At 44.3% G+C, this 25,942-nt stretch overlaps 1 protein-coding gene across 2 annotated transcripts in view; it reads left to right on the forward strand.

Annotated features, from left to right (window-relative positions):
• Nucleotides 1-25,942, forward strand: part of SLC12A2 (solute carrier family 12 member 2) — a 228,283-nt gene that overhangs the window by 56,619 nt on the left and 145,722 nt on the right. For both annotated transcript variants that reach the window (XM_063964250.1, XM_063964251.1), the window contains exon 3: nucleotides 24,859-24,978. In XM_063964250.1, the coding sequence (XP_063820320.1) occupies nucleotides 24,859-24,978 (120 nt within the window). The remainder of the gene's footprint in view (nucleotides 1-24,858; nucleotides 24,979-25,942) is intronic.

A 25,942-nucleotide genomic window follows, 5' to 3' on the forward strand; every position in this document is an offset into this window, starting at 1 on the left:
AGGAGAGTGCCACGACGTGGCGCTCCCTGATTGGCTCAAGGGACCCTCTTTGACAGCAGTCACGGGGGGTCCCACCAGTCGGGGAAAGGGATCCCATGTGTAAACATGGGACCCCTTTCAGTGCGTGGATCGGGTTTTGTGTTTTATTATTTTGCCAAGTACGTGGATTACAAACTATTCATTCATTCATGATTCATAGTGAAAGCGTTATGTACACTAATCTACAATGGACTACACTGACTAATAACACACCTAAATTTGGTGTTCAGTACTGATAGGGTCAACATACAAAGTAACATCATAAGATGTTAAGGTTCTTTTACTTAGTTATAGGTTCATTATCGTACATTAATTTCAGAAGCTAGCATTCCTCATTTCTCATACGTCCTAGAGGATGCTGGGGACTCCAAAAGGACCATGGGGGTATAGACGGGATCCGCAGGGAGCTTGGGCACACTAAAAAGACTTAAAACTGGGTGTGAACTGGCTCCTCCCTCTATGCCCCTCCTCCAGACCTCAGTTAGACTTTGTGCCCAGGAGTGACTGGATGCACACTAGGGGAGCTCTACTGAGTTTCTCTAGAAAAAGACTTTTGTTAGGTTTTTTATTTTCAGGGAGCCCTGCTGGCTACAGGCGCCCTGCAGCGTGGGAGTGAGGGGAGAGAAGCAGGACCTACTTCTGTGAGTTTCAAGGCTCTGCTTCTCGACTACTGGACACCGTTAGCTCCAGAGGGTTCGATCACTTGGTGCGCCTAGCTGCTTGTTCCCGGAGCCACGCCGTCACCCCCTCACACAAGCCAGAAGGCAGAATTCGGGTGAGTATAAGAAGATCAGAAGACTTCAGGACGGCAGAAGACTTCAGTGACGGAAGGTAAAGCACAGCGGTAACGCTGTGCTCCATGCTCCCACACACATATCACCAACGGTTGTCACTGGGTGCAGGGCGAAGGGGGGGGGCGCCCTGGGAGGCATGTTACTGAAGTTTTGTAAGGGCGGCATATGATTGTGGGTGCCGAGGCACCTTTTACAGACCCCCGCCGGCATTTTACATGAGTTTGAATTTGGCGGGCCGAAGGGGGCGGAGCTTCGGTCCACGGCCCACACGCGCCATTTTCTCCCTGCACCAGACGGAGGGAGAGACTCTGCCGGGACCTCTACGCTGATTTCAAGTAAAGGGGGCATCTCCAGAGAGGAGCCGCAGTGGGGTACCAGTCTTTTTGATAATAAGGCAGCGCTGGGTGCATATATTCGTGTACCAATATACAGGCGCTGGGGTGTGAGCTGGCATACTCCCTCTGTCTCCTCTTCTGGGCTGCATTGTGGGCCTGTCACCTTGCTGGGACGGTTCTGTGTGGGTTGTGTGTCGGTACTACGTGTCGACATGTCGGAGCCTGAATGTTATTCACCAGAGGAGGTTATGGGAGGTGGGGATGCGGGGCTAGATGTAGCACTGTCGACGCAGCCGACTCCTGGTTTACTAGCTCTCCTTAATACAATAAATTCCAATGTAGCTTCTTTATCTAAGAGTTTAGATAAGTCTGAGTCACAGACGCAGGTGTGGATAAAGTCCATGGAGGAGGCTTTATCTCAGGTACAGACCCCATCCGGGTCCCATAAGAGGCCTTTTACTCAGGTGGGGGATACGGATACCGACACGGACTCGTGATTCCGAGGTCGATTTCACTGAGGCTGCGTTACATCCACGATTAGTTAAGAGTATTCCGTACATGATTGTGGCTATAAAGGATGTTTTGCAAATTTCTGATGAACCTGCGGTACAGGAAACAAGGATTTGCTTGTTCTAGGGAAAGAAACCTGAGGTGAAGTTTGCCCCCTCTCATGAAATGAATACTCTTTGTGAAAAGGCTTGGGAGTCGCCGGATAAGAAATGGCAGATTCCCAAGAGGATTTATATGGCGTATCCTTTCCCCTCTGATGACAGGGAAAAATGGGAGACATCTCCAACTGTTGATAAAGCTCTATCCCGTTTGTCTAAGAAGGTGGCACTTCCGTCTCCTGACACGGCAGCTCTCAAGGATCCGGCGGATCGCAAGTTGGAGACGTGTTTAAAGTCCATTTTCGCTAATACGGGTGCATTGCTCAGACCTGCTGTGGCGTCGGTATGGGTGAGTAGTGCTATTTCTAAATGGGCTGAGAATTTAGCTAGTGACATGGATACTCTTGATAAAGATAATGTCCTTCTAACTCTCGGTTATATTAAGGACGCTGCGGATTACCTAAAGGATGCGGCAAGGGACGTCTGTCTCTTGGGATCAAGGACCAATGCCATGTCGATATCTGCCAGGAGGGCTTTGTGGATCCATCAATGGAATGCTGATGCCGACTCCAAGAGGTCTATGGAAGCTCTACCCTTTAAAGGTACTGTCTTGTTTGGGGACGGCCTGGCGGACCTAGTCTCGACCGCGACTGCGGGTAAGTCCTCTTTTCTTCCTTATGTTCCCACACAACAGAAAAAGGCACCACATCAACAAATGCAGTCCTTTCGTCACAACAAATACAGGCGTGGGAAAGGTTCATCTTTACTCGCCTCAAAGGGTAGAGGACGGGGAAGAAAACTTCCTGCAGCCTCAGGCGCACAGGACCAGAAGTCCTCCCCGGCTGCTACCAAGTCCACCGCATGACGCAGGGGCTTCCCTGGGGGAGTCCGGACCGGTGGGGGGCCGTCTTCAGGTATTCAGCCAGGTCTGGATTCAATCAGACCTGGATCCTTCGGGTGTTAGAAATCGTGTCTCAAGGATACAAACTGGAGTTTCAGGAGATGCCCCCTCGCCGGTTCTTTATTTCGGCATTACCAGTGGTTCTTCCGGACAGGGAGGTGGTCCGGGCGGCGATTCAAAAATTGTGTCTACAGAAGGTCATTGTTCCCGTCCCTCCGTCCCAGCGGGGGGAGGGGTTCTACTCGAGCCTTTTTGTGGTACCGAAACCGGACGGTTCGGTTAGACCAATTCTAAATCTAAAATCCCTCAATCCATACTTGAAAGTCTTCAAGTTCAAGATGGAATCCCTTCGAGCGGTGATTGCCAGCCTGGAGGGGGGGGGGGGGGATTTTATGGCGTCAGTCGACATAAAGGATGCCTACTTACATATGCCGATATATCCTCCACATCAGGCTTTCCTCAGGTTTGCGATACAGGATTCTCATTACCAATTTCAGACGTTGCCGTTTGGGCTTTCCACGGCTCCGAGGATTTTCACCAAGGTCATGGCAGAAATGATGGTTCTTCTTCGCAAACAAGGGGTTTCAATTATCCCGTACTTGGACGATCTCCTGATAAAGGCGAGGTCCAAGGAACGGTTGCTGAGAAGTGTAGAGTTGTCACTATCTGTTCTGCGACAGCACGGTTGGGTGCTCAATTTGCCGAAATCCCAGTTGATTCCGACCACTCGGCTTCCTTTTCTGGGCATGATTCTGGACACGGAGTTACAGAAGGTATTCCTTCCAGAAGAAAAGGCTCTGGAACTGCAGACGATGGTCAGAGAACTTCTGAAGCCGACGAGTGTGTCAATCCATTATTGTACTCTGGTTCTGGGGAAGATGGTTGCGGCGTACGAAGCCATTCCATTTGGCAGATTTCACGCCCGCGTGTTTCAGTGGGACTTGCTGAGCAAATGGTCCGGATCTCATCTACACATTCACCGGAAGATAAGTCTATCTCCCAGAGCCAGAATTTCTCTCCTGTGGTGGCTACAAGCTCATCACCTCCTGGGGGGACGCCGATTCGGTATCCAGGATTGGGTACTTCTGACGACAGATGCAAATCTCCGGGGCTGGGGCGCAGTCGCCCAAGGAAGAAATTTCCAGGGAAAATGGTCGCTCCAGTAAGCCTGTCTCCACATAAATATTCTCGAGTTAAGAGCCATTTACAACGGCCTGCTCCAAGCAAGAAGTCTTCTTCAGGATCGACCGGTCCTGGTACAGTCAGACAACATCACAGCGGTGGCCCATATAAACCGGCAAGGCGGAACGAGGAGCAGAGCGGTAATGGCGGAGGCCACAAAGATCCTTCGCTGGGCGGAACAACACGTCAGAGCACTGTCAGCAGTTTTCCTACCGGGGGCGGACAACTGGGAAGCGGATTTCCTCAGCAGACACGACCTCCATCCGGGAGAGTGGGCTCTGTACCAAGAGGTATTTGCAGAAGTGACAAGATGCTGGGGAATTCCGTTGATAGACATGATGGCGTCTCGGCTCAACAAGAAGCTCCCGAGGTATTGTTCCAGGTCAAGGGATCCACAAGCCACTGCAGTGGACGCCCTGGTGTCTCCGTGGGTCTTCCAGTCGGTGTATGTGTTCCCTCCACTTCCTCTCATTCCAAAGGTGCTGGGGATCATTCGTCGAGCAAGGGTTCAGGCGATTCTCGTCGTTCCAGACTGACCAAGAAGGACCTGGTACCCGGATCTTCAGGACTTGCTGGTGGAAGATCCTTGGCCACTTCCTCTAAGAGAGGATCTGTTGTTGCAGGGTCCATGCGTGTTTCCAGACTTACCGCGGCTGCGTTTGACGGCATGGAGGTTGAGCGCCAGATCTTAGCTCGTAAGGGTATTCCGAGGGAATTCATTCCAACTCTCATTTAGGCTAGGAAAGAGGTTACGGCGAAACACTATCACCGTATCTGGAGGAAATATGTTTCCTGGTGTGAGCTTAAAAAGGCTCCTGCGGAGGATTTTCTCTTGGGTCGTTTTCTCCACTTTTTACAGGCGGGCGTAGATGCAGGCCTGAAATTGGGTTCCATCAAAGTGCAAATTTCGGCTTTGTCTAGTTTCTTTCAAAAAGAGTTAGCTGCCCTCCCAGAGGTTCAGACCTTTGTGAAGGGTGTGATGCATATCAATCCGCCGTTTGTACCTCCTGTAGCACCATGGGACCTCAATGTCATCTTACGGTTTCTCATGTCTTCCTTGTTTGAACCTTTGCGTAAGGTTGAGTTGAAATTTCTCACTTGGAAGGTCGTTATGCTTTTGGCGCTGGCATTTGCCAGGCGAGTGTCGGAATTGGCAGCTTTATCGCATAAGAGCCCGTACTTGATTTTTCATTCGGATAGGGCGTCAACAATTTCTACCGAAGGTGGTTTCTTCATTTCACATTAACCAACCTATTGTGGTTCCGGTAGCTACGGAAGAGGTGGCGATTCCAAAATCTCTGGATGTTGTAAGAGCGTTAAAAGTATGTTTCTAGGACAGCTGTTACTAGGAAAACTGAAGCGTTGTTTGTTTTGTATGCGGCCAACAAGATTGGTCATCCTGCTTCAAAACAGACTATTGCACGCTGGATTTGTAGTACAATCCAGCAGGCTCATTTTTCGGTAGGACTGCCGGTGCCGAAATCGGTTAAAGCCCATTCTACCAGGAAAGTGGGCTCATCTTGGGCGGCTGCCCGAGGTGTCTCGGCGCTACAGCTGTGCCGAGCAGCTACTTGGTCGGGTTCGAACACTTTTGCTAAGTTCTATAAGTTTGATACCCTGGCCGATGAGGACCTGTCGTTTGCTCAGTCGGTGCTGCAGAGTCGTCCGCACTCTCCCGCCCGTTCTGGAGCTTTGGTATAATCCCCATGGTCCTTTTGGAGTCCCCAGCATCCTCTAGGACGTAAGAGAAAACAGGATTTTGGTACTCACCGTTAAATCCTTTTCTCCTAGTCCGTAGAGGATGCTGGGCGCCCGTCCCAGTGCGGACTATTACTTGCAGTGTGTTTTCTTACTGGTTAAGTTAGTTTGTACACGAGTTGTGTATTGGTTTGTTGCAGCTGGTTGCTGGAGTTTTATGCATACTGTTATCTGGTTTGGCGTTATTCCGGTTGTACGGTATGTTTATGGTGTGGGCTGGTAGTTTGGTAGCCCTTAGTTAAAACAAAATTCTTTCCTTGTACTGTCAGTCTCTCCTGGGCACAGTTCCTATAACTGAGGTCTGTAGGAGGGGCATAGAGGGAGGAGCCAGTTCACACCCAGTTTTAAGTCTTTTTAGTGTGCCCAAGCTCCTGCGGATCCCGTCTATACCCCCATGGTCCTTTTGGAGTCCCCAGCATCCTCTACGGACTAGGAGAAAAGGATTTAACGGTGAGTACCAAAATCCTGTTTTCCCTGTGAACTTGTGTACACACTGCAGCAGGTACTGTGATCTCAGTTTTTCTGTTATTTGTTAATTCACTTTTTTATTTTTATCCTACCAGTTCAATTTTTAGGCTTAAAGTACAGGTTTATCTTTCATAATCCTCTAAAGCTGTATAATCTTTATAGTCATCCCGGTGCTCTCCCGCTTATGAATTAATCTCACAGGTGCTTTTCTCTCAAGAATGTTTGTCAGAGGATGCCATCAAACATGTTTTCTTTACGTTTAGTATTGTTTCTTTAGCAGAACTCACAATTGGATATTATGCATAGTTATCAAAGACTGGGTATCACTGTACTTTGGGATACCTGCTGTATCTGAAGTGTTTGTTTAATACCCCCCTCCCCTCCCCCCTCCCATGCTTTGTGAGCCATCCTTTTGTGTCAGAAATAAAATAAAAAGTGCACACTGTAAACGTGAAAACTATGTGTATTAAAGGCTGTGTACTGCTGAGCTGGATCATTTTATATGAAAGAGGAAGTGTTAACACTTTGCTAAATCTGTGGTTGTCCTGCTCAGAGGGGCTTCTCTATCTGTGTAAGCAGATCAGGCTGTCTATGCAGCCATTCCGTGTAACCATTTTTGGAATTCTGTAAAGGGGCTGTGCCAGTTATATCAAAGTAGATAAATTGCCTTAAAATGTAATTTTAACCTTAATTAGCTCTCTTTAGGTAGTTCCTAAATTGGGGGATGTTGCTCTAATTGCCTTGTGTGGACTGGGATGGCAATTAGTAAACTTTACAGTGTTGATGCAGTTACAGATGACATTATTATTCAGCCCACAATATTCCTCCATTGTACTTCATCTACAGTTGCTCTTCTATGATATGCGTTTTGGCCTCTTTTTGACTCCGATTTTTTTTTAACCTTTATTGTGAGAAAAATGTGACCTCCATGGCTACTGTGCGCCCGAATGGCAGAGCAATTGAATTGCTGCTATCTTGCGTCATCTAGTGGTGTCCGCAATTAAAACAATTTAATCTGCCCTTTTATGTCACTGAGTATGGAGGAAACTTAAATCACTTTGCTATATATATATATATAGATTGTGAAATCTTCACTTGTTTGCTGCACAAGTACGTTTGGATCTATATGTGAATCTCACTGTGGAGGTTTTCATTGTCAACATATTTTTAACCTCTGTTCTACTATTATGACAAAATTTTATATATGAGATTTTCTTCATCTAAATCAATTGGATTTAAAGTCTTTTAGTCCATGTGTTTTTAAGGACATCTATACGATCATTATTGATGACTTTCATCGCAAATTTTTGCGATTAAGGACCCTGATATGGTTTTGTTTAGAGAAAAAAACTCACCAAGGTAGCTGTATGCTTATTGCCCTATATAAACTCCAATCTTGTGGTTTTGCCCTTTTTTGTGAATTACCCCTGATGAAGTCGTTAAAACAAAACGCATAGGGTCTGTCAGCTATGAGTCACCAATCCAGATTGTGAAGATTCTCCCTTTTGAGCTCACACCTTGTGAAGGTGAGGGAAGATCTAATTCGCCAACTACAAGATCTGGTCTTCTCTCACTGATATACAAATTTTATTTCTGTTCAACATTTTTATTGTGTATGTTAAAAATTGTGTCAATAAACCAATAATTTGTACTAATTGGCCTTTATGGCCTTTTGCCTGGGTGATTTTCCAGTGAGGGGATATTTGTTACAGGATACTCTGTGAATAATCTCTTTAAGAATTCTCCAACCTACAGTCTGTACCCATTGGGTCCATTGTTTGGTAGATTTGAGGAATAAATATTCAAGAAATATAGCGCACTTAGGAATTCTGTTTGTTCTGTATATTTAAGACCTTACAACAGAGGTGCCTCCTGTAGTGCTGCTTTTGTCTGTGTGCAAGATAAGGATATTGTTTGTATGTATGTATGTATGTATGTATGTATGTATGTGTGTGTGTATATATGTGTGTGTATGTATATATGTATAATTGTGTGTGTGTGTGTGTGTGTATATATATATATATATATATATATATATATATATATATATATATATATATATATATATATATATATATATATATATATGTGTGTGTGTGTATATGTATGTATATAAAAAATTATATATAATTCTTGGGCTTTGTTGTCCCAGCTCAGATAGAATTGTTGATTCTATTTATTCTGGGGGGTTGTATGACTGACATTTTGATTTCCCCATTCATTTTTTTAATCATGGTGGGATTTGAGCATTTATATATTGTGTGTTTTTTTTTATTTTTATTTTTTTTTTTGTTTTTTTTTACTGTGACATTTATTTTGAGAGAACGGCTGAATGTAAAAATATGGTTGAAGTATCAAAATAAAGGTCTTACCATGTAGATGTGCTAGTCGAAAATAAAAATTAGTTTGGGGCAACCGTTCAGGTGTTGCAGAGCGGCAAAGTTCATATGTAAAGCCTATGGGAGAAGCGTGCGCGAGCAATGAGCTATCAAGTTTCATCCTAGAGGTACACTGGGGCAGATGTATTAACTTGGAGAAGGGATAAAGAACTAATAAGCCAGTAATACGTGGAAGGTGATAACGCACCAGCCAATCATTACGGATTTAAAAAATGGCAGTTAGGAGCTGACTGGCTGGTGCGTTATCACCTTGCACTTATCACTGCTTTATCACTTCTTTATCCCTTCTCTAGGCGTAATACATCGGCCCCTATAACCGCTACAGTCTAATAGTGAGCAGCACAGTGAGCTGTAGACTATGGGCTTAATTGTATGTTATTACTTGGTGCAGGCTATTGCTTGCTCTGTCATGGGTTTGGCCCTCTCTGGACCTAGCAACACTGCCCAACGATGTCTCTTTGCTAGTAGTCCTTGCCAGGTCTTTGTATTGAGAGAATGGACAGACTTCAGTAAACTGTTGAGCTGCTGTAGCTGATAACGTGACTATGGGGAAGTATATACATGATGCAGCTCCTGAATGGTGAGCTCTGCAAGCTGCCAGTTAACACTTTTTATAGAAACTAGTCACATTGCTATGATAAGAATATTTTATACATTTAAATTAATTCCCTAATCTTCACTTTTGGCAAGGTGTAGATAAAATAACGTAGTATTCAGGAGCTATCAATGTTTTTGTTTTGGCCTTTGCTAAACCCTGAATTATAGGCTATGATAAAGGGAAAATAGAGAAAAGTAGTGTTAGGGGTATATTTACTTAAGGTTCTAAAAACACAATTGGTGGTGTTGCACATACAAACCAATCAGATTATGTCTACAATGTTCTAGAATGCAATAGAGAAAATGATAGCTAGAATCTGATTAGTTGTCTGTTTTAGAAGCTTTCTTTAATGTAAAACCTAGCCGATCCATTTAATAATTTCTGCTACCCTGTAACGCTGTGAGGCGAGTTGCATGCAGGATGCATGTATACATTGGCGGATATTTCTTAACACGTGAACAGATAAAAATTATGTTATAAGGCAATAGGTGGGTACAGATAAGTGTCTGTCCTTACCTAAAAGGTCACTTTGTCCAATAAATATTTTACATAGTATGGTGCTGATTGGAATGTACTATTTCTCCAAATTCTGTAGCACTGTTACAGCAAGTGTTATGTAAGGCACTCATCATTGTTCTATATTAATGAAGATGCTTCCTCTGCGCTACAGTGATCTCTGTATGGCAGTGTAACCCCACATGTTTTTTTCTTATTGTCTCAGCTGGCGGCTGTTATTATTATTATTATTATTATTATTATTATTATTATAATTTTTATTTTTACGACTGTTGACATTTGGACCCTGAGGACATTTTTCGCATCAGTCTTATGATTGTCAATATTTTAACTGTTACCAATTTAACTGTCAACATTTATTGACTTTAACTGTCAACCTTATGACCCTGTCAACCTTTTGGTTGTCCACATTTTGTCAGTTGAAATTTTAGTTTGACTGTCTAAATTGTAACTACACCACTTTCAGAACTCGTAAACAGATACAATACTTAGTGTGGCTTACATACATAATACCGGCAAACGGGATGCCAGCTGTCAATATCCCCACAGCAGCATCCCCCTCGCCAGAATGCCGGCAGCGGGGGGAGCAGTAAGAGTCCCCTTGCGGGCTCGTGGCTTGCAGCGCTCGCCACAGGATCTATTCCCACTCTATGGGTTTCATGGACACCCACGAGTGGGAATAGTTCTGGTGCGCCGGGATTCTGGCTGGCGGCATTGTCGGCTGTTGGGATTTCTGCATCTGTATCCTAAACGCCGGGATCTCAACAGCCAACATTTTAACTGCATCCCCTTAGTGATGGGCTTACAAAGATATTGGGGGGTTGATTAAGTTGTTTTTTGAGTGTCTTTTTTTTTTTTTTTTTCTTACGGGCAGGGTTTAGCCACGGGGGACAACAATTGAATCTCCCTATTTGTGCCTTATGTCTTGGTTTACCATCACTCACTTATTGGGTAACCCTACTTCTCCATGAGTTTAACTTCTGGGGTATAAGGGGTCTTAGTACCTTACACATGTTTCCAAAGAATAAAACGTAATTTGGCTTTTTTTGTTATTATGCTACTTTTATTTTTGTCCTTTCCCCCCAGTAATTTGTATCCAAAAAACATACTGGAAAGTATTTGAGTGGTCCTTGAGAATTATGCCCTGACTGTGATAATTATATATCTGTTACCAAATGTGTATCCTACATCTTATACCCCTTTCACATCGCACTAAAAACCCGGTATCGACACGGCATATTGCCGTGTCGAAACGGGTCCGTGTGCGATGTGAAAAGTCCTTTGGTGAATTAGCGGGTCGCCTGACCCGGTAATTCAACCCGGTAAAAAAGAAGGGTTATTACCGGGTTGATTACCGGGTCAGGCGCAGTGTGAATGGGAGCCGTTCCGATGCGATACGGCTCCCATTCACAGCATAGGCAGAGGCGGCGCAGGAGATAAGCTCATCTCCCGGCGCCGCCTCCACCCCCGCCCCTGCTGCTGCTGCGCCCTCCGCTGCTATGGCAACCGACCCGGTATATTGCCGGGTCGGAAAGCCAGCAACGGAGCGCAAATGCCGGATCCCACCCGGTAAGTACACGTTTCTCTTACCGGGTAGGATCCGGCATTTGCGATCTGAATGCAGCATAAGTGTATTTATTTTCCCCTCCTGCTAAAAACAGCTGTTTTTCTCAGTAATTTGATTGTCAATCTTCAGACATACAAAACAAACAAAACTGGTTCTGCTGGGGGATGTGCAGTTTATTTAAGTTCATATTCAAGTTACAAGTCATACTGCATGTACTACAGTAGTGAATTAAATTCTGCAAATGCTTGTATGTTCATAAACGTGAGATTTTTGGTTTAATTTTTTTTATTTTTTATGTTGATAGTCCTTCTCCCATATAGAACAACTGTTTATACTACGCTCCCTGTGAACTTGCACTGCCACAGGGGATGGCTATAATATTTATTTCGTCACAGAGCTGTTGTGTGAGAGAAACAAATATCGTTCCCATGAGAAAAGTACCAGAAGCGTCTTCTGGAAGTTATCATTAGAATTAGTTTAACGCATTATTGTCACAATGATGCTGCAATGTCTGTTACATACACAGGGACAAATCTTCCTGAAGTCATTTTTAAAATTTTCAGGAAGCAGAATCTGTGCAGAGGTAAGTGTCCTAAATCTCACCCATGAAATGCTTCTGAAAGCCAGTGCATAAGGGTTACCGGTGGGCCACACTCGTACTGTTCCCATTCACTCACTTTTGCCTTCTCTCCCCGCATATTAGACACACTTGGTGAGTTTTGGGTAATTTTTGGATATACAAATTGAGTCTCCCATATCCAGCATTATGAAATACAGAATATTCCGAAATACAGAATTTTCTGAGCATAACTGAGATAGTGAAACCTTTGATTTCTGATGGTTCAGTGTACACAAACTTTGCTTAATGCACACAGTTATTAAAAAATATTTTATATAGTTACCTTCAGGCTGTGTGTTGAAGGTGTATATGAAACCTAAATTAATTTAGTGTATCTTGACAAACTTTGTATCATGCACAAAATTATTCAAATATTGTAAGTTGGCCTTCAGGCTATGCGTATAAGGTGTATATGAAGCATAAATCCATTCACTGTTTAGACATGGATCCCATCTGCAAATTATCTAATCATGGTATGCAAATATTCCAAACTACGGAAATATCCAGAATATTTCTGGTCCCAAGCATTCTGGATATTGGAGATTCAGCCTGTATTTGTAAATGCATAATTGTTTTTATTGTTATGCTCCAGAAAACTCCACAGCAACAGACATTCAGAGTTACTTGACATCCAACATGCTAACATTACAGGCGATGTTGAGAAAAGTGGTGTAGACTTTGAGACAAAGGGGGATGTCCTATTAGCAGTGGTAATTTACCGCTGCTAATAGATTGGTCGGTCGGTGGCTATGTAGCCCCGATGCCGACACTTATCGGGGATTATGCTGAGGCACGCAAAGTATAATCACCGATAAGCAGCACTTCAGAGCCGCGATAATATATGGAATTTATCCCAGATCCCATATGTTATCGATCGCAAATGGGATTTTCTCAGCCGGATAAAAAGGGCTTTAACAGGATAGCCCTATACTCAATATTGGGCTAAAATCCCGAAAAAATATATGTATTTTTTTCCGACTGAAGAATTAATGTTGCAAATAGGATAATGGTCCAGGTTTTAGGGACAGCTATGATGATTTTAAGTGGTTTAGGTGATTTTAATTAGTACTTCAGTTATTTTGATTTGGTTATCAGTACACAAGCATGCATATCCTCAAAATCTGGACTGTTAGTCTGCCTTGAGGACCAAGGTTGGGAAACACTGGTGTAGAGGGACAGGGCAGTGCTGACACAACCGAAGCAAATGGAACTGAAATTCAACAAAAATCAACATGAAGTTTGAGTAGAGGATGACACCAAGTCAGTGGTCTTGTGGAATAGGGGACAGTGTGATGAAACTAGAGGCGGGGTATTGATAGGAGGAGGGAAAATAAGTATTTTTAAGGTATATGTTCATAAGTACCACTAAATTCTAATCATACAGTAGTTACTGTTTTATAATATCGAGCATTCAACCATTTACACGACAGTTTGAAAACTAGCAGTGCAGTTTATTTAGCTTGGAAGATTTCATTGAGGTTTAACAGTTCGATGTATAAGCCGAGGTTTAACCAAAAGTCAGGGAGACCTGTTAGATTACAGTGTGGATTTCTATAGCAGTCGCCATATGTCTCAGTGATGCAACTGGTTCCTGGGAAAGGGATATTGTGGTGAGCATGGTTCTGTTATTAACTTTGATGATCTTTGTTTCTGACTCCCCCTTTGCCAGATGCAGCAGGAAGTCAGATCGTGCAAGATTCCAACTGGGATTAGTCATTTTTCTTTTTCTCCATCTACTAGGGAACACTGGAGCATATAGACAATGGGGTATAGACGAGTGTCTAATCGGAGCCTGGCACTTAAATTTTTTTTTCAGGAAGTGTAGCTGACTTCTTCCCCTCTATATCCCTCCAAGCCCAGTTTTGATTGGTGCCTCAGGGAGCCAGGGGCTACAAGGGCTGTCTCCAGCCCTTTCTACATTTCTCTGACGTCCTAAGTGGATGCTGGGGACTCCGTCAGGACCATGGGGAATAGCGGCTCCGCAGGAGACAGGGCACAAAAGTAAAAGCTTTAGGATCAGGTGGTGTGCACTGGCTCCTCCCCCTATGACCCTCCTCCAAGCCTCAGTTAGGTTTTTGTGCCCGGCCGAGAAGGGTGCAATCTAGGTGGCTCTCCTAAAGAGCTGCTTAGAGTAAAAGTTTTATTAGGTTTTTTATTTTCAGTGAGTCCTGCTGGCAACAGGCTCACTGCAACGAGGGACTTAGGGGAGAAGAAGTGAACTCACCTGCGTACAGGATGGATTGGCTTCTTAGGCTACTGGACACTAGCTCCAGAGGGACGATCACAGGTACAGCCTGGATGGGTCACCGGAGCCGCGCCGCCGACCCCCTTGCAGATGCTGAAGAGAGAAGAGGTCCAGAAATCGGCGGCTGAAGACTTCTCAGTCTTCATGAGGTAGCGCACAGCACTGCAGCTGTGCGCCATTGCTCTCAGCACACTTCACACCAACGGTCACTGAGGGTGCAGGGCGCTGGGGGGGGCGCCCTGGGCAGCAATGAAAGTACCTATACTGGCTAAAAATACATCACATATAGCCTCTGGGGCTATATGGATGTATTTAACCCCTGCCAGGTTGTCAGAAAAACGGGAGAAGAAGCCCGCCGAAAAGGGGGCGGGGCCTATTCTCAGCACACAGCGCCATTTTCCCTCACAGAACTGCTGGTGGGAAGGCTCCCAGGCTCTCCCCTGCACTGCACTACAGAAACAGGGTTAAAACAGAGAGGGGGGGCACTTATTTGGCGATATGATTATATATTAAGATGCTATAAGGGGAAAACACTTATATAAAGGTTGTCCCTGTATAATTATAGCGTTTTGGTGTGTGCTGGCAAACTCTCCCTCTGTCTCCCCAAAGGGCTAGTGGGGTCCTGTCCTCTATCAGAGCATTCCCTGTGTGTGTGCTGGGTGTCGGTACGTGTGTGTCGACATGTATGAGGACGATGTTGGTGAGGAGGCGGAGCAATTGCCTGTAATGGTGATGTCACTCTCTAGGGAGTCGACACCGGAATGGATGGCGTATTTAGGGAATTACGTGATAATGTCAACACGCTGCAAGGTCGGTTGACGACATGAGACGGCCGGCAAACAAATTAGTACCTGTCCAGGCGTCTCAAACACCGTCAGGGGCTTTAAAACGCCCATTTACCTCAGTCGGTCGACACAGACAGGGACACTGACTCCAGTGTCGACGGTGAAGAAACAAACGTATTTTCCTTTAGGGCCACACGTTACATGTTAAGGGCAATGAAGGAGGTGTTACATATTTCTGATACTACAAGTACCACAAAAAAGGGTATTATGTGGGGTGTGAAAAAACTACCTGTGGTTTTTTCCTGAATCAGATAAATTAAATGAAGTGTGTGATGATGCGTGGGTTTCCCCCGATAGAAAATTATTGGCGGTATACCCTTTCCCGCCAGAAGTTATGGCGCGTTGGGAAACACCCCTTAGGGTGGATAAGGCGCTCACACGCTTATCAAAACAAGTGGCGTTACCGTCTCCAGATACGGCCGCCCTCAAGGAGCCAACTGATAGGAGGCTGGAAAATATCCTAAAAAGTATATACACACATACTGGTGTTATACTGCGACCAGCGATCGCCTCAGCCTGGATGGGCAGCGCTGGGGTGGCTTGGTCGGATTCCCTGACTGAAAATATTGATACCCTTGACAGGGACAGTATTTTATTGACTATAGAGCATTTAAAGGATGCATTTCTATATATGCGAGATGCACAGAGGGATATTTGCACTCTGGCATCAAGAGTAAGTGCGATGTCCATATCTGCCAGAAGATGTTTATGGACACGACAGTGGTCAGGTGATGCAGATTCCAAACGGCACATGGAAGTATTGCCGTATAAAGGGGAGGAGTTATTTGGGGTCGGTCCATCGGACCTGGTGGCCACGGCAACAGCTGGAAAATCCACCTTTTTTTTTTTTACCCCAAGTCACATCTCAGCAGAAAAAGACATCGTCTTTTCAGCCTCAGTCCTTTCGTCCCCATAAGGGCAAGCGGGCAAAAGGCCAGTCATATCTGCCCAGGGATAGAGGAAAGGGAAGAAGACTGCAGCAGGCAGCCCATTCCCAGGAACAGAAGCCCTCCACCGCTTCTGCCAAGTCCTCAGCATGACGCTGGGGCCGTACAAACAGGTGCGGTGGGGGGTCGTCTCAAGAGTTTCAGCACGCAGTGGGATCACTCGCAAGTGGACCCCTGGATCCTACAAGTAGTATCCCAGGGGTACAGATTGGAAATTCGAGACGTCTCCCCCTCGCAGGTTCCTGAAGTTTGCTTTACCAACGTCTCCCTCCGACAGGGAGGCAGTATTGGAAACATTTCACAAGCTGTATTCCCAGCAGGTGATAATCAAAGTACCCCTCCTACAACAAGGAAAGGGGTATTATTCCACACTATATTGTGGTACTGAAGCCAGACGGCTCGGTGAGACCTATTCTAAATCTGAAATATTTGAACACTTACATACAAAGGTTCAAATCAAGATGGAGTCACTCAGAGCAGTGATAGCGAACCAGGAAGAAGGGGACTATATGGTGTCCCTGGACATCAGGGATGCTTACCTCCATGTCCCAATTTGCCCTTCTCACCAAGGGTACCTCAGGTTCGTGGTACAGAACTGTCACTATCAGTTTCAGACGCTGCCGTTTGGATTGTCCACGGCACCCCGGGTCTTTACCAAGGTAATGGCCGAAATGATTCTTCTTCAAAGAAAATGGACGATCGCCTGATAAGGGCAAGGTCCAGAGAACAGTTGGAGGTCGGAGTAGCACTATCTCAAGTAGTTCTACGACAGCACGGGTGGATTCTAAATATTCCAAGATCGCAGCTGTTTCCGACGACACGTCTGCTGTTCCTAGGGATGATTCTGGACACAGTCCAGAAAAGGGTGTTTCTCCCTGAGAAGAAAGCCAGGGAGTTATCCGAGCTAGTCAGGAACCTCCTAAAACCAGGAAAAGTGTCAGTGCATCATTGCACAAGGGTCCTGGGAAAAATGGTGGCTTCTTACGAAGCGATTCCATTCGGCAGATTTCACGCAAGAACTTTTCAGTGGGATCTGCTGGAAAAATGGTCCGGATCGCATCTTCAGATGCATCAGCGGATAACCCTGTCTCCAAGAACAAGGGTGTTTCTTCTGCGGTGGCTGCAGAGTGCTCATCTACTAAAGGGCCGCAGATTCGGCATTCAGGACTGGGTCCTGGTAACCACGGATGCCAGCCTGAGAGGCTGGGGAGCAGTCACACAGGAAAAAAATTTTTTTTTCCAGGGAGTGTGATCAAGTCTGGAGACTTCTCTCCACATAAATATACTGGAGCTAAGGACAATTTACAATGCTCTAAGCTTAGCAAGACCTCTGCTTCAAGGTCAGCCGGTATTGATCCAGTGGGACAACATCACGGCAGTCGCCCACGTAAACAGACAGGGCGGCACAAGAAGCAGGAGGGCAATGGCAGAAACTGCAAGGATTCTTCGCTGGGCGGAAAATCATGTGATAGCACTGTCAGCAGTGTTCATTCCGGGAGTGGACAACTGGGAAGCAAACTTCCTCAGCAGGCACGACCGCCACCCGGGAGAGTGGGGACTTCATCGGGAAGTCTTCCACATGATTGTGAACCGTTGGGAAAGACCAAAGGTGGACATGATGGCGTCCCGCCTGAGCAAAAAACTGGACAGGTATTGCGCCAGGTCAAGAGACCCTCAGGCAATAGCTGTGGACGTTTCTGGTAACACCGTGGGTGTACCAGTCGGTGTATGTGTTCCCTCCTCTGCTTCTCATACCCAAGGTACTGAGAATTATAAGACGTAGAGGAGTAAGAACTATACTCGTGGCTCCGGATTGGCCAAGAAGGACTTGGTACCCGGAACTTCAAGAAATGCTCACAGAGGACTCATGGCCTCTGCCGCTAAGAAGGGACTTGCTTCAGCAAGTACCATGTCTGTTTCCAAGACTTACCGCGGCTGCGTTTGACGGCATGGCGGTGGAACGCCGGATCCTAAGGGAAAAAGGCATTCCGGAAGAGGTCATTCCTACCCTGGTCAAAGCCAGGAAGGAGGTGACCGCACAACATTATCACCACATGTGGCGAAAATATGTTGCGTGGTGTGAGGCCAGGAAGGCCCCACGAAGAAATTTCAACTCGGTCGATTCCTGCATTTCCTGAAAACAGGAGTGTCTATGGGCCTCAAATTGGGGTCCATTAAGGTTCAAATTTCGGCCCTGTCAATTTTCTTCCAGAAAGAATTGGCTTCAGTTCCTGAAGTCCAGAAGTTTGTCAAGGGAGTACTGCATATACAACCCCCTTTTGTGCCTCCAGTGGCACTGTGGGATCTCAACGTAGTTCTGGGATTCCTCAAATCACATTTAAACCGCTCAAATCTGTGGATTTGAAATATCTCACATGAAAAGTGACCATGCTGTTGGCCCTGGCCTCGGCCAGGCGAGTGTCAGAATTGGCGGCTTTGTCTCACAAAGCCCATATCTGATTGTCCATTCGGACGGGGCAGAGTTGCGGACTCGTCCCCAGTTTCTCCCTAAGGTGGTGTCAGCGTTTCACCTGCACCAGTTTATTGTGGTACCTGCGGCTACTAGGGACTTGGAGGACTCCAAGTTGCTAGATGTTGTCAGGGCCCTGAAAATATAGGTTTCCAGGACGGCTGGAGTCAGGAAAACTGACTTGCTGTTATCCTGTAGGCACCCAAAAATCTGGGTGCTCTTGCTTCTAAGCAGACGATTGCTAGTTGGATGTGTAGTACAATTCAGCTTGCACATTCTGTGGCAGCACTGCCACAGCCAAAATATGTAAATGCCCATTCCACAAGGAAGGTGGGCTCATCTTGGGCGGCTGCCCGAGGGGTCTCGGCTTTACAACTTTGCCGAGCTGCTACTTGGTCAGGGGCACACCCTGGCTAGGAGGACCTGGAGTTCTCTCATTCGGTGCTGCAGAGTCATCCGCACTCTCCCGCCCGTTTGGGAGCTTTGGTATAATCCCCATGGTCCTGACGGAGTCCCCAGCATCCACTTAGGACGTCAGAGAAAATAAGAATTTACTTACCGATAATTTTATTTCTCGTAGTCCGTAGTGGATGCTGGGCGCCCATCCCAAGTGCGGATTGTCTGCAATACTTGTACATAGTTATTGTTACAAAAATCGGGTTATTATTGTTGTGAGCCATCTTTTCAGAGGCTCCGCTGTTATCATGCTGTTAACTGGGTTCAGATCACAAGTTGTACAGTGTGATTGGTGTGGCTGGTATGAGTCTTACCCGGGATTCAAAATCCTTCCTTATTGTGTACGCTCGTCCGGGCACAGTATCCTAACTGAGGCTTGGAGGAGGGTCATAGGGGGAGGAGCCAGTGCACACCACCTGATCCTAAAGCTTTTACTTTTGTGCCCTGTCTCCTGCGGAGCCGCTATTCCCCATGGTCCTGACGGAGTCCCCAGCATCCACTACGGACTACGAGAAATAGAATTATCGGTAAGTAAATTCTTATTTTTACTTTATTTATTTATTTATTTAGCTTGGTCTTCACTGAAGACTTCAACAGGCAGGCTGTATGCTGCTGCAGTTCTGTCTGTCACAGGGAAAGTAATTTTTTCTTTCTTGCACTCAGAGTATATATATATATTTTTTTAAGTGAAAACATAATTACAATGACATGTAAGACATATACACATGACAGTTTAGTAATATACACACTTGCATTCATACATACATAATTGTATTTGTTCACTGAATACATTTTTGTTTAACTGGCTGGTTTTTGTAGGTGGTGATTTCCCTTTTTGCATAGAGACATTTACCATACTAACTTATGCTGACTGTGCACAATAACACAAGTCACTTCTCATCTACTCCTTTCCATCACTCTGCTTTTGTCCCCTAAGCTGTTCCCTGCCACTAATTTGATGAGTTTTGTAAGTTCACTGTAGGGGAAAGATAATGGTCACAAAACCTGCTGTTGTCAGTAAGCCCAGATACAAATTGCTTTGCAGTTATGGGAGCAATCAATATAAATAATAGCAATATGAGAGCTTGCTCCCATGATTCCTGATGTGGTGCATGGATGTATTGAATTTTCATGTCCTCTACAGAGCAATTGATTAAAAGGTTGCTAATCCAAAGAAATGTTTTATTTAGAAATGAATAAAAATAGTACAGTATCCTATTGAATCATTATTTTTAGCAGTAGCGGTAGTGTCTCCCATATCCAAAGTGCTTGAGAACAGAAGTATTTTGGATTTCAGATTTTTCTTCCATATTTTGGAATATTTGCATACCACAAAGAGAGATCTCGGGTTTGGAACCCAACTCTAAACATAAAATGCATTTGTGTTTTATTTATATTCCTTATAGACATAGCACAAAGGTAATTTTATAGAATATTTTTAATAATTTAGTGCATAAAACAAAGTTTGTGTACATTGAACCATGACAAAGCATAGGTGTCTCAGACACGATCAAAAAGTTTCGTATTTCGTTATTTTGGATTCTAGGAGAGTCAACCTGTACCAGTATTCAGTATAAAAGGGTGTACAGTATTTTACTTATTCTTCATAATTTGCTAATTTTAGCGATTGACTTTGCATTTTGAATGAGACAGATTTTATAGTACTTACTAAACAGGTAACATTTTGCTTTTTCCCTTCATTGCAAAGTGATTTACATCATATAAAAGAAACAAAACATTCCCAGCTTACTGTAGATGGTAATACGAACCTCCAAACACCTGCAGTCCAGGTAGGCAGCGAGCGCTGGGGTTAGTGGCAGGTGCTGCTTCTAGGGCATAGTGCATCCAAACATTCACCCTACATGCAGTATGTGCCCAGGTTTACACAAGGAAATTTATTGCTAAAGTGACCTCTGAATATACGTTTACGAAACAATAAACCTTTAATGGATTGACAACATAGCAAAATGTCTTTGGGTGGCTCTTCTCTCATTCAGATTGATGTAAAGGAAGTGCTATTGCTGTACTACTTGGCTGCTGTTGTGGTCAGATGGAAATTGCTCAAAATAATCTAAGTGGGAAAAAGCCGATTGGAGATATTTGATGGTACAAAGGCTAAAAGATAATGTGCTGCTGATGGCAGTGGGCAGTCAGACCATAGGGATTATGGGGATTATGCAGATTTTGAAGAAAATATTTATTAACGTCCGCTATGAATTATTAATAATTAGTCTCGTGGTCACTATGGACCTGTTTCTGAGGTAGACGGAGATGCACAGTGTCTTTATGCGAATGCCCGCTCCGATTTTTAAAGAACTGAGACACCCATTTGCAGCTTCTTAAGAGTGCATTTTCGTCAGGGGCATCTTTAGACACCTCTTCAGTGCTCCATCAAAACTTGCATTAGCCCTATAGCAGATCCAGTTTCACTGTCTGACTTTGGCCTGTGACTGACTTTGTGTCTTTAAATGGTTACTTTCACCAACACACCTGCGTTGACTTCACCACCCACTTATTACAGCTGTAATTGTCAGGCCCTGCGCCTGAGTCTGCTCCATGTCTCTGTGCTCAGACAATTGGGACATGTGGGTGGTGCGACACGGATGCATGCGCAGCACAAGAAATATCAGCCTACTGTGCACATATCTGCAATTCTGAGTCAGGTCCTATTTGTGTTAGGACGGCTATACACCAGAACGACCGGCAATCGGGACGGTTTCCCTTGAGCCCAGTACAAACAATATTGAGTGTACACTCTGTACAATCTTGCAAATGACCGAATGTTAAACCATATTGTTTTTGTATACGATTTACGATTGCTCCTGTATACACTAGAAAAATCACTGGCTAGGGAGTGGCAAGAGATGACTTCTTCAGAAGCCAAATCAACCGACACATCGGCTGGTCGTCGGCTGCCCGTACACACTACACAATGTGCACCTCATCGCATACAATATTGTTTGATTGGCCATGCAGCAGGGCCAACCAGAGAACCAGAGAACATTGTTAACGTCCCGTGGCAGTGCGCAATTTTCCGTACACACTAGACGATGTGTCGTTACGAAGCGGCATATCGTCCCAGTATCACTGTAGTGTGCACCCACCCTTAAATTTTGCACACGCTAAAAGTGTGTACACATGGTGAGATCCTTGGTATGTCCAATTTTGACTGCGATTTCCCTTGAACTCCCCCAGAGCCCAGATAGCACAGATTATGATCTGTGCTTGAGATTTTGTCTCTGTACGATTTTGACTAAGTGCCAATTCTGACTATACTTTGTACTAGATAGTACACTAGATAGTCAAGATTGACTTGCCTGCACAGTCTATCTAGCCTTACGATACCGACCCCACGGGAGCGCGCATCGGGATCGACTCTGTATAGCAAGCTACCTAACACCTTCAGATATTTATTATTAATTACCAGTTATCTATATAGCGCACACATTCCGTAGCGCTTTACAGAAAATATTTGCTCATTTACATTAGTCCCTGCCCCAGTGGAGCTTACAATCTATATTCCTTACCACATGTACACACAGTCACATTCACGCTAGGGTTAATTTTGTTGGGAGCCAATTAACCTGCCAGTATATTTTTGGGATTGTGGGAGGAAACCAGAGTACCCGGAGGAAACCCGCGCAAGTATGGGGAGAATATACAAACTCCGCACAGTCAGGGCCATGCTGGGAATCGAACCCATGACCTCAGTGCTGTGAGGCAGTAATGCTAACCATTACACTATCCGTACTGCTCATCCGTATTAGATATGCACTAACTTTTCATAAGATTTTGACTATATAGTCAAAATCTTACAGATTTATCTCACTGTGTGTACACACCTTAAGCATGTTGTAGAAATGTGTTTTTTGTTTAATCCTATATAATCATTGTTCAGTATGGGTTAATACAAGATAAGGCTTGGTAAATTTGGTTGTTAAAGTGAATTGGTGATGTACAAGCATTTACTCTTGCTTGTGTTAGTGATTATCTAATACACAGGTTCTCAAACTCGGTCCTCAGGACCCCACACGGTGCATGTTTTGCAGGTCTCCTCACAGAATCACAAGTGACATAATTAGCTCCACCTGTGGACATTTTAAAATGTGTCATTGAGTTTTTAATACACCTGTGCACCTGCTGGGTTACCTGCAAAACATGCACTGTGTGGGGTCCTGAGAACCACTGATCTAATACATATAGAAATGTGAATGCATTTTTACCGGCCCCTATACGTGTGTGTGTATGTCTGTCTAAATATAAAATACGTTTTCAGACTATTAAATGCTAACAAGAAATGAGATTCATATATTTTACTATCCGAGCACCAGGTGTAGCAATATTCATTGTTAAGACCCTTTCCTGTGATTTTGTCATTATCAAGCTAATGGAAAATATGCAGAAACACTCGCTGATAACAAGCTTGACTAGTTTTCTTTCATTGTGCATTACTTCGACACCCAAGTTCATGGAGGAGTAATTACCAACAATCAGGGAGCCTTGTTGATACCTTCAAAATTACTTCTGCTTCTCCATTCTCTTGGCAGTTTCTATGTATTCTATGAACCTTTCCATTCTTTTACACTCACTTTATTTTACAAGAACATGATCTAAAAGGTCAAAGAGAATGACTTGGTCACTTAAGAAATGTGATCGCTTGATCCCGTTTCTTATCCAGATATGAGAGCAAGAATCAGATTGCTGACTGCCCCAAAGCCCTTTTTGTTAGATTCTATTATATGGGTTGCATGCCACAGGGGTCTTATGACCCTCATTGTCATGTGGGAATGCCACCAATTTTGTGTTTATGGGGTCTTATCATGTAAATAGAATTGCATTCCCATTGATTGTAAGCCTTGAGCAGGGATTGCTTTGCATGACCTTTTCTTTCTCAGTTTTAAGAGCATTTCCCCCCAAGTCTTAATTCCTAAACTAAAGTGAACTAAAACAATGAGTAGACAATGATTTATAGTTTGAGAGAGACTACAAATAAAACTAAAAACATTAATATCTGTTAAAAACTGTCCATGTTTAGTGCCCTGTAACCACTAAGTTACAGGGCACTAAAACACTGGGGAGCCCCTCTTTATATGTGTGTATTGAAAAGTTCTGAAGTGAGCTTAAATCTGATGACAAAGAGTAGTACAGGTTGAGTATCCCATATCCAAATATTCCGAAATACGGACTTTTTTGCGTGAGAGTGAGATAGTGAAACCTTTGTTTTTTGATGGCTCAATGTACACAAACGTTGTTTAATACACAAAGTTATTAAAAATATTGTATTAAATGACCTTCAGGCTGTGTGTATAAGGTGTATATGAAACATAAATGAATTGTGTGAATGTACACAGACTTTGTTTAATGCACAAAGTTATAAAAAATATTGTCTAAAATGACATTCAGGCTGTGTGTATAAGGTGTATATGTAACATAAATGCATTCTGTGCTTAGATTTAGGTCCCATCACCATGATATCTCATTATGGTATGCAAGTATTCCAAAATACGGAAAAATCCCATATCCAAAATACCTCTGGTCCCAAGCATTTTGGATAAGGGAGACTCAACCTGTATATTCATTTAGCTAGTCTGCTATATAATGCCTTGTTGCCAGGGAAGAGTGTCCCTCTGAAGCTCCTGCAGGGTCACCACAGTGTACGGGAAATGGAAGTGATCTAGAGAAGGCAGGATTTTAAAAGCTCTCTGTGAGATCCACTTCGGGCACAAGAATATTTAGAAAGTGACTTGCAAACCATTTGTAATGATTTAGGGGTGTGACTTGAGCAAATGGTTCAGATCCTTTAACAATTTAGCTGGCATGGTCAGATCACATGTGACCGCGTCACCCCGCTGTGTCCCCCAGTTTTTGACAAGAAGATACGTTCTGCAGATGTGCATAATATAATATTGACATATTTTAAAAAACTTTTTAAACTAATATTAAATAAAAATGTAAAAACTATATGAACGGTTTTGAAGAGAAAAATCGTCAGTTAAGTGGTTAATGCGAGTTTAGGGTGATGTCTTACTGTGTAAGTTTGTTTTCTTATTTATATAATTACTTTTGTTAACAATGTATTTTTTCTTTTTTTTCTTTTTTTGACCTTTTTAGGAACCATTTGAAGATGGTTTCGCCAATGGAGAAGAAGGAACACCAACAGGCGATGCTATGACCAATCATACTGCTGACAGTAAGGGAGTGGTGAAATTTGGCTGGATTAAAGGTGTATTGGTGAGTACAGTTTATTATCTTGTACAGATTTTCTTACAAAATCCCAAACATTTAGTCTCGCCACTCCTCCAGTGTCTTTGATCCTGTGTGAATTTGTATATTGTTTACTGTTAATAATAATGGGAATAAAATAATCAAAGATAAGGTAGGGGGCGGTCACCGGCCTTCCAAGGTGCAGAGCCGCTTCCCCGCTGCAGGACCACCATCCTGAGGGGATGTTGTTCAGCGGGGCACTGCGCCTTGGCCGTCACAGCCGCAGCACGCCGCACACCTCTAACGCTGCTTGAAGGTGACCTCAGTGGTGAGTACAAACCGAGGGCCCCGCTAGGGGGGTCCCCCGGTTCAAAGTGCGGCATACGAGACCCTCCCGGGGGGGTCCCGCTAAGATCCCCCATGTGGAAACTGGCACAAACGCTTGATTAAGCACTTTTGAGCAAAAACAGAGACTTTGCCAGTATAATACTATTAGGTATCTCCGGCGCCATTGGAGGGTGCGGAGCTACCTCAGAGCGGGACCTGAGGCGTTTTGGTGCCTTCCTCTGCTTACTGCAGGACAGACAGCACACACAGCACTTCCTGATCCTCAGACACGCTGGATATCTGGTACAGGGTGTAGCAAAGGGGGAGAGCCGCTTGTGTACACTACATAAATCCTATTTAGGATAGGAATTGTTAGTGTTTACAGTGTTCTAGTGAGCTGACAGCCTCACTGGGGCTATGCAGCTCAGGGTGTGCTGGTGTCCTCTCTCTTACACACTCTCTCTCTCTCTCTCTCTCTCTCTCTCTCCCTCCTCTCACATACAGTAGGGCAGGCTTGCAATATCACTGTCTGTGTGTATGTTATTGTGCTTACTGTGAAACATGGGTAAACAGAAACTGTGTAGTGTATGACACACCAGAATATCTCCATTATCTACTGATTATGTTTCATGTGAACAATGCAGTCAATCTTCACAAATCAGTG

The sequence above is a fragment of the Pseudophryne corroboree genome, chromosome 1 (assembly GCF_028390025.1).
Source record: "Pseudophryne corroboree isolate aPseCor3 chromosome 1, aPseCor3.hap2, whole genome shotgun sequence".
Lineage (NCBI taxonomy): Eukaryota > Metazoa > Chordata > Amphibia > Anura > Myobatrachidae > Pseudophryne > Pseudophryne corroboree.